Genomic DNA, 10,098 nt, shown 5'->3' with positions numbered 1-10,098 from the left:
TTGATATTTGTGTTTATAAAATTAATTAATATCAGTACTTAAATATATAATATGAATAAACAAAAAACAGACACAGGTTTGGGAGAAAATTCATGGTTTATTTTGAGGTGGGAATACACAAACGTATTCTTTGCATTCGTTGAATGCACACACTAACTTGAAAACACCAATTAATAACCATGTATTCCTATTCAAACTACAACTACTACTAAACTAACAACAACATACATTTTAACAAGGTGAAGAGGGGTGGGACGGTGGGAGAAAAAGTTAATTTTACGCTGCTGTGTTTGGAAATTCAAATGGAAGTGACTATCCCAAAGACAAGCATAGATTTCCAAACACAGACTGCTATCTGATTGGTCAAATCCCTGGTTATTTTCCACTCTTGTGGAAAGACAGAGACGTGCCTAACGCCTCCCAACATCAGTCAGTGCGCCGCTATTGGTCAGCCAGTATCAGCTGACATCTAGCTTGACTGGTCCCTAATACACAGCGGAAACCTTTCATTAAAATTTCCGCTAGCTTCCTAGTCATACGAGGCGCCGTCATTGGTCAATCGCTGTCAGCTGACCTCTCGCTGCCCGTCTAACATTGCCTTAGGAAACATAGCCCAAAGGCCCTATTACACTGGTTACCGATGGAAAACAATTGAGCGATATTTTTTATAATGCAATGAAAACCTGGCAAGTTTAAAACCCTGCTATTAATAACATATTATATGCAATAATACTTACGTTTTCACAAATCCTTGTAGCGTGATTTTTTTCTTCTATTTTTCCAGGACAGAAAGCTGAGCTTTTTCAGAAGGTCAATCCTGACTGGATTCCATCTGTCAACATGGTTAGTCATAAACCAAAAGATGAAAAGTCAGCCGTATCACCAGCTGTTACCCGCTTCAAACGCCGACAGAACAGATCCCCAAAAAAGGTGGAATCAGAAGTTACAGTAGCAGAGGCATTACCACCTCCAGACACCACAGAGGAACCACCCTTAGAAGATGGCAAGGAGGTACAAACTGATGTTACGGGACAGTTGATGGCATCCATGATGGATGAATTACAAACTTTAAGAACTAAAAACCGTGAACTTACTTTACAAGTTCAGAATACTGTACATAAGTATGATAAGAGCTTTTTTGAGGGTAAGCCTGAGAAAGTGTTGCATTATACAGGATTTCCAACATTTCAAATTTTATTGACATTGTTTGTGTATTTGGAACCATTTCTTCCCAACAAGAAGTCACTTAACAATTTGAGATGTTGATATTAACTTTAATGAGATTAAGGTTGAATGTCACTGCCTCATTTTTAGCATATGAATTTAATGTTTCCCTTTCGACTGTATCAAGGGTGTTGATTGATGCCATTGATGTAATGTTTGTACGAATGAAGCCTCTTATTATTTGGCCATCACGAGAAAACCTACGTAAAACAATGCCAGTTCAGTTTAGAAAATATTTTGGTACAAAATGTGTTGTAATCATTGACTGCTTTGAGGTGTTTATTGACAGGCCAAGTAATCTTAAAGCCAGAGCTGAAACATGGTCTTCTTATAAGCACCATAACACCGTTAAATTCCTCATAGGTATAACACCTCAAGGGACTGTGTCCTACATTTCCAAAGCATGGGGTGGTAGTAAGTGATAAATATATAACAGAACATGATGGGTTTTTAAATAATATTTTACCAGGCGACTTGGTACTGGCGGATAGAGTATTTGACATCCAGGCTACTGTTAGGGCTATGATGGCAGAAGTAAAAATACCTGCATTTACAAGAGGGAAAAATCAACTGGCACCAGTAGATATTGAAACCACCAGGAAGATAGCACATGGCGGGATTCATGTCGAAAGAGCAATAGGCACGGTGCGGCAAAAATACTCCATTCTAAATGGACCTTTACCATTAGAATTTTTGTCATGCAAGGCAAATGAATGTACATATATCCACTGAAATGGCAAGTGATTTAGCAATACTGACTTTCCCTGTGTCACAATGCAAACTCATTTCCCACAAATTGCCTTGTTTGAGGCAGAAATCACAATATATTAGTGCACGGAAGTATTTCCCTTTATGGTAAAGTTGGTTTTCTTTGACATCTCTAGAGCACATTGATTGTTGATCATCGGCTCATAGTCAATAGAGGAAAAACGCTACATTTCCTTAATGCAGCAAGGGATCTTTTGTATGCACTTTCGCATAGACAGGGAAAGCACATACCACTGCCTTTGTCAAGTTGTGGTGCACTGGTTGGAACGAGAAAAAAACAATCAGTTGAACGGATCCACTAAGGTGGTTCGATCCTGCAACGCAAGCACCTTAAGTGAGCACTCAGCCAACTCAGCTAAATTCTGCCCCTCCCTTTATGGTGTCATATCTGTTTGGAACATGTAATAGGAAACAAGCAATATTTTGGTTAAACCTAATGTTAATGTACATTTACAAAAAAAATAAGATTACATTGAAAACATCTTTTATTGCTTAACAAACACATCAGTTGGGCATACATTTAAGTCCCTCTCATATATACATGTACATGTAAACACAATGCAAGTGATAACAGTAAATGTAAGGGTGTATTTATAAATGGAAAGTTAAGTTGAGGAAAGAAACACACATGTAAATAGTATACGATGTACATTACATAATTTTGGGGTAAAAACAAAGTGGGCACCGTAATAAAGATACATGTATTCTGAGCCTAATAATAATACAGTACCTTACAATGTGTCACAGAACATGTTTATTTTACAAACTTGTATTATTGTCAATTGATTAAAGTCATTTTAATATCATTCATCTTACATACATATACCTTGTGATGTGTCACAGATGAAAAAAAAACATGCTCATAAAGTTTTATTTTACAAAAACAAATAGCTGTTGTTTTGAGATCACTTTTTTTTCAGTCCTGCATATCATTTATGTACATAGTCTGACAGTATGTAACTGATTTGTACAGTGATAAACTTAAGTTACTTACAATATGTTTGACTTATTCTGCTTGTATATAAATTGCACCTCAATATTCTATGATAAAATGTTTGAAAACCTTTTGCTGTTTAATGACCAGTACATGATCTTGTACCCATATAAAATTGTGAAGAGGTTTTTATGTTGGATCACTATTTACACAAGTTTAAAACCACATTTTACTATTTTGCATTAGTAATCAGTGTCAATTCTGTCATGGGACGTGGAAGTAAAACATAAACCAGAGCTTGCATGTTTGGGTGTATGGTTAATGTTAAGATGATTTCATACTGTACATGTACATAATACTAGAAGTGTTAAATTCATCATCTGATACACATTAGGCTGTGTTTCCATAAATGCAGTTTTAGCTGATGTACAAATAAATAATGAAAGGCAAACGTGTAGTTTTTTTTCCTTTGAATACTACAGGTGTTTCAGGTGTTAGATCCACAGTAATAACCTATTTAAGCAATTCACTTATTGTACTGCATCAATGAATCAATTTGATATTGCTGTAATTGTTTTGCCACGTTTGGACTGAAACTCAGGAAGTTTCCTACAGTCTGGACAGTACCATTTCCCCTTTGGTGCACAGCTTATACCCACACAAATAATGAAACCTTTGTAATGGACAATTTTGGTTGTCACATCCAATCATCTTGCCCGATTCCACCTGGTCACAAAAGCACCATTTTAGCTCTTCGTCATTGGCCACACTTTTCACATTGGGTGAAATAGGTCCTGTATGTCCAAGTTCACTGACGGGAAGACGTGAGTAAAATGTGCCCACAAGTTCTGGCAGAATTGAAGAATTGCAGAATAAAAGTTGTTTCCTCCCATTCTTTCATCAAACATGATATATTCTATGTGCAGATCCTTCTCTGTCCATACAATAAAATATGCCAGTATCTTCAGTTAAACTCTTGCCACCCAAGACATACTAAACTAAATATCCCATACAATATGTCAATACGTATATGCACTATTGTTACCGACCCTGGCAGAAGAACTAAAATATTATCAGAATTAAATGTTTTTACAGAGACAGGGATATCCCAGTGGTCTCATTTAACGGTTTTGAAAGAGCCGCTCGTCTTTCTGTGGAAGAATAAAGAATTAGTACTAATAGATCTAGGAACAAAAAGGAAACACTTATCCTTGTAACTACATATATTCCTAACAACACTGCCCATTGTCCAGTCTCGAATGCTTATTACAGCAAACTTATAAAATGAAAAGTTGCCTATCCAAACATATTATTATAAAATGCACTGGACAGCCTAAGAACCTTAAACACATTATGTACCTCTGTATTTAGTTCCAACTCGCACAAATCAGTCAGTAAATGTGGTGATACAAGATCCGGTAGGCCTACTTGTGATATTTTAGTTGAAGGTACCACATTTAAATTTACAGAGGGCAAATCATTCGGTAAATGTGGTGATACAAGATCCGGTAGGCCTACTTGTGATATTTTAGTTGAAGGTACCACATTTAAATTTGCAGAGGGCAAATCATTCGTGATGCATGCAAATGTATCATTTTGGTTAAATCCCTCTAATCAGGAAGGAGGACAACAACGATGCTGGGTAGGATTCCATTTATTCAGTAACCAACAAATAAAGGTGCTGAAAATAGAATATAAAAATAATATAATATAATATAATAAAAAAAAACGTGTCATCGTATAATGCAAATGTTATAGTAGTCTACCCCAATCTCAGAGCTCGACGAAATACACATTGTCAACGATATTAAAGTTACATTCTCTGGTTACCATATTATAACATCATGTAGAAATATGAAATACAAGCTCAAATGCACTTTTAAAAAACTCGCGTGTTTGCCATGAACGGAGATCGTCAAAAGTATACACTTGATTAGTCGCCTGTGCCGCCATAGCTCGGCAAAGAACAAACGACAGCCTGTTGTCAGTTTCAGTTAGCGCGTGCGTTTGCCATTTCAAATTGTAGGGTTCGTCTCCAAAAATTAAGAGAGAAATCTTGCGCTGTACGAAGAACGTTCAGTTGAGGATACGGTACAAGTCTTTCGTTAAAACCAGTTTGATCTTGACAACGTATTATCGACAACTACCTTCCTATTTCAGAATTAATATTTTATAAAGTGTTAGTTTAGTTTGTATACTAGTAACACATTAATCATGTGTCTGTCTGTCTATATATATATATATATATATATATATATATATATATATATATATATATATATATATATATATATATATATATATAATTTTAATAAAATATACTAAAGTAGACAATGAACGTTTTCACTTCTTAAAATCGACAAATTCAAATAAATATTCTTTCGTTTGCAAAGGGTAAAGTTAGGGGTGGGGGTGTTTAACGACATCAAAGTTAGAGCAAATTGATTAAATAATCATCCGACGCCATACAACCGTAAATAAAATGTGTTGAGTGAGTCGTTAAATAAAACATATCCTATCCTTTCTTCCATCTGCTGTTGGATGTCTAACATTTGGTAATTTTGACATAATCTTAGAGACGAATCAGGTGCATGTGCAGGGGGAGGGTATTGGATGTCGAAATCCTTACTTCCCCAAGCTTTAAAAAAAATTGAATTGTATTTACTGGGGGAGCATGGCCTCATATAACTTCGCTCAAAACAGTCTATAACCCCAACCCCGCTGAAATCTCTGCACACGCACCTTGGAAGCCCGCTACATTTGTTTTTAGCAAGGAATCGTTTATATGTACCATCCCACAAACACGATATCACATACCATGGTTGTATCATATCTCTATGGATATAAATATGTTTTGGAGATATGAGACGACCCCTCAATCAAAACAATTAAATTTGTTCAAAAATTGCGAAATCTCACGTGATCTCTTGTTGGGGAATTCCACACTTGTGATAAGCCAATGAAAACCGAGATCGGTAGGAGCCCGTCAAAAGTGTCCCACTTTCGAAATACTGCCTTGTTTTTGACCTAGATAAGCCAGCGTAGTGAAACCAATGCGAAGCGCGGCGTCATATATGCACCAAACGTATTTGGATTTTCTGTTCTATATGCTTAAATAATAAAAAAAATATTCCAGGGAATGCCGCATTAATTTATATATTACTTAAAGGGAGAGTCAACTCAAACAAGAGCCTTATGTCTTGGAAAGATGCATACCCGGATCACCAACACATACTGACATTAACAAATGAAAAAAATTTTGAGTTAATAAAAAAAACAGATTATTCCTTCTAACTGGGGGCAGCCATTTTCTTTATGTTTTTTTTACGTTCAGTGGTATAGCTTGGGGCGAAGTGACGTCAGCTTCGTCCAACTCCTCTATGCACAGTGTAAATAAACACTAATTTACGACTAGGCGCTTCGCTTTCACCAACCTAACTTGTAAAACAAAATGAATGACTTAATAGTATAATAAACTATTTAACTAAATATATTTCAATTTGCATCAATAGAACGAAATGGATTGACGAAACCACTAGCTTGCCAGAGGGAGTATTCACTGCGATGGTACAAAATGGCTGCACCTGTTATATATAATATCTGTCACATTTAACCATTTTATTAATTAACTATACGATTACACTTGTTGATATTAAGCAATTCTGTGCATTATATATCGTTGGCTAAGCATACCAGGCCAACTGCTTTAATTGTCCCTTCCTTTACCACGCACAATTACATGTTATAAAAATAAACATACATCAAACCACTAATCCGTGGACATAGCCCACTGACACAATACAAAATAAATACACCACTGGGTTATCGAACAGGATTACAAAATGATAAGCGCTGGGGCCAACACGCTTGTGAAACCCACGACACACGAAACATGTCAAAGTTTGTTAACACGGTAATGGTCAACACCATAAGATTATGTTACGATTTTGATCAAGTGTCTAAACAACCAAAATATTCAACATGAAATAGCTTTAAACTGTACTGAGTGTCTTTGAATAAATATTACTTTGCACTCCTATTGTTGTTGTTTTGGCTTTTTTTTACCATTTAAAGCTGTAGTCCCTGGAATATTTTTATTATTTAAGCATATAAAATAGATGATTCAGATGTTTGGTACATAAAAGGTCCACCACATCGCTATAGCTCGCTTATATACATTATCTAGGTCAACTAGTAACGCAATGGCCAGCTTTGTTTGTCTTCATCTAGCGGGACACCAGTAGAACTGAGACTACGTGAAATAAGACAGGTAGAGAAATGAAACAGTGCTAACAAAACAGTCATGAACGGATTTTAAAATGTCTATATTTTCCCGATTAGTTGAGTGTAGATCGCCAAATAATAAAATGTTATGATTAACATGTAGATATTTCTGTAAATTGGTATTTCGATGCACTCTGAATAGAGGGTGATGACACAATAAATGTTCAGCATCTTCCACATGATGCCCACAAGCATGTTATGTAGTCTCAAGGTGGAATTCTATGTAAAACATTTTGAGGAATTTCACATTTGAATGGTTTCTCACCAGTATGAATCAATATATGGCGTTTTAAGACTGTTTTGTTTATAAAACATTTTGCACACACTCCACAAATGAAAGGTTTCTCATCAGTATGAAGAATTAAGTGAGCTTTCAAACTGGAACTTTGTGTAAAACATTTTGTGCACATATAACATTTAAAAGGTTTCTCACCAGTATGAACAATTTTGTGAGTTTTCAAACTGGAACTTTCTCTAAAACATTTTGTGCACATATCACATTTGAAAGGTTTTTCAACAGAATGAATCATAATATGTCGTTTCAAGACTGCAGTTGTTGTAAAACGTTTGGGGCACATTTCACATTTGAATGGCTTTTTACCGTTATGAAGAATTTTGTGAGTTTTCAAACTGGAACTTTCTGTAAAACATTTTGTGCACATATCACATTTGAAAGGTTTCTCACCAGTATGAATAAACATGTGTCTTTTTAAGGTTTTTTTGCCTGCAAAACATTTTTTGCACACAATACATTTAAAAGGTTTCTCACCAGTATGAAGCATTTTGTGATATTTCAAACTGGAACTTTCTGTAAAACATTTTTTGCACACATCACATTTGAAAGGTTTCTCACCAGTATGAATAAACATGTGTTTTTTTAAGATTGTTTTGTCTGCAAAACATTTTTTGCACACAATACATTTAAAAGGTTTCTCACCAGTATGAAACATTTTGTGATATTTCAAACTGGAACTTCGTGTAAAACATTTTGTGCACATATCACATTTGAAAGGTTTCTCACCAGTATGAATAAACATGTGGTTTTTTAAGGTTCTTTTGCCTGTAAAACATTTTTTGCACACATTACATTTAAAAGCTTTCTCATCAGTATGAAGCATTTTGTGATATTTCAAACTGGAACTTTGTGTAAAACATTTTGTGCACATATCACATTTGAAAGGTTTCTCACCAGTATGAAGCATTTTATGAGTTTTTAAACTGTTAATATGTGTAAAACATGATGTGCACATATCACATTTAAAAGGTTTCTCACCAGTATGAAGCATTTTGTGAGTTTTCAAACTAGAACTTTGTGTAAAACAATTGGTGCACATATCACATTTAAAAGGTTTCTCACCAGTATGAAGCATTTTGTGAGTTTTCAAATTGGAACTTTCTGTAAAACATTTTTTGCACATATCACATTTGAAAGGTTTTTCACCAAAATGAATCGCAAAATGGTGTTTCAAGTCTGCAGTTGTTGTAAAACATTTGGGGCATATGCGACATTTGAGAGGTTTCTCACCAGTATGAATCAACAAATGTCGCTTTAACCTGCAACTGAGAGCAAAGGATTTTGTACAGATATCGCATCCAAATTGTTTTACACCAGTGTGAATATTCATATGTGTTTTAATGTTACGTTTGGAAGAGAAATCCTTTAAACACATTCCGCATTTGAACGGTCTCTCTCCAGAATGGATAAACATGTGGTTTTTTAAGGTTCTTTTACCTGCAAAACATTTTGTGCACACATCACATTTGAAAGGTTTCTCACCAGTATGAAGCATTTTATGAATTTTTAAACTTAGAATATGTGTAAAATATGTTGTGCACATATCACATTTAAAAGGTTTCTCACCAGTATGAAGCATTTTGTGAGCTTTCAAACTGGAACGTTCTGTAAAACATTTTGTGCACATATCACATTTGAAAGGTTTTTCACCAAAATGAATCGCAAAATGGCGTTTCAAGTCTGCAGTTGTTGTAAAACATTTGGGGCATATATGACATTTGAGAAGTTTCTCACCAAATTGTTTTGTGTGAATATTCATATGTGTTTTAATGTTATTTTTGGAAGAGAAATTCTTTAAACACATTCCGCATTTGAAAGGTCTCTCTCCAGTATGGACGCGCATGTGCATTTCTAAATCAGATTTACTTCTACAAAACTTTGAGCAGACTTCACATTTTGTAGTTGTAACAGCAGCTAATGACATACTGATTTTTAGATGGAGGTTTTCAGTTCACGTTTTGCACTCCCGTCTTACTTTTTTACCAGTATAGATCAGAATGTACAATTTCCTGGTGATCAGAATGTATAGTTTTCTGGTAATCAAAATGTATAGTTTACTGGTGGTCAGAATGTATAGTTTACTGGTGGTCAGAATGTATAGTTTCCTGACGATCAGAATGTATAGTTTACTGGTGGCCAGAATGTATAGTTTACTGGTGATCAGAATGTATAGTTCCCTGGTGGTCAGAATGTAAAGTTTCCTGGTGGTCAGAATGTAAAGTTTCCTGGTGAGCTTCTCTCAAACTAGAAATCCATACACGTCTGACGCATCTCCGCAGATGTGGGGTGCAGACATCAGCCACTAAAATAGAAAACAATAAATAGAACAGAAACTAAATCTGGTGCACTGGCATTTGCGGCATGGTGGACTTGTGGTCCATTCAGCTTACCACAGCTGATGACAGAAGGTATTACAGTATTAAGTTGTGAGAGCCTCCAATAGTCTGAACAGCAATCAGCCTACAAAGGACAACATAGCTGATAACAGAAGCTATTAATGTGTCAGGACCTCCAGTCTTCTGAACAGCAATCAACCTGCAAAGGACAACATAGCTGATGACAGAAGCTATTAACGTGTGAGGACCTCCAGTCT

At 35.5% G+C, this 10,098-nt stretch overlaps 1 protein-coding gene across 1 annotated transcript; it reads right to left on the bottom strand.

The window, feature by feature from the left end:
• Positions 1-4,015: 4,015 nt before the first annotated feature.
• LOC121386527 (zinc finger protein 492-like) lies at positions 4,016-8,936 on the bottom strand. Its single transcript, XM_041517463.1, has 2 exons — positions 8,124-8,936; positions 4,016-4,077 (listed from the first exon to the last, which is right to left on the bottom strand). The coding sequence occupies exons 1-2, from the start codon at positions 8,917-8,919 to the stop codon at positions 4,016-4,018; spliced, it is 858 nt and encodes a 285-aa protein (XP_041373397.1). The 5' UTR covers positions 8,920-8,936.
• Between the last annotated feature and the right edge of the window lie 1,162 nt (positions 8,937-10,098).

This window comes from Gigantopelta aegis, chromosome 12, assembly GCF_016097555.1.
Source record: "Gigantopelta aegis isolate Gae_Host chromosome 12, Gae_host_genome, whole genome shotgun sequence".
NCBI classification, from domain to species: Eukaryota; Metazoa; Mollusca; class Gastropoda; order Neomphalida; family Peltospiridae; genus Gigantopelta; species Gigantopelta aegis.
This window is presented reverse-complemented; position numbering and strand designations above follow the sequence as displayed.

Bases quoted from the DNA above. Each gene is read 5' to 3' on its own strand.
- LOC121386527 (XM_041517463.1), bottom strand. From the start codon at position 8,919: ATGTTTATCCATTCTGGAGAGAGACCGTTCAAATGCGGAATGTGTTTA. The intron at 4,078-8,123 runs TGTGCAAAAAAT...ATTCTTCCACAG, and splicing joins GAAACCTTTTAAATGTATTG to AAAGACGAGCGGCTCTTTCA.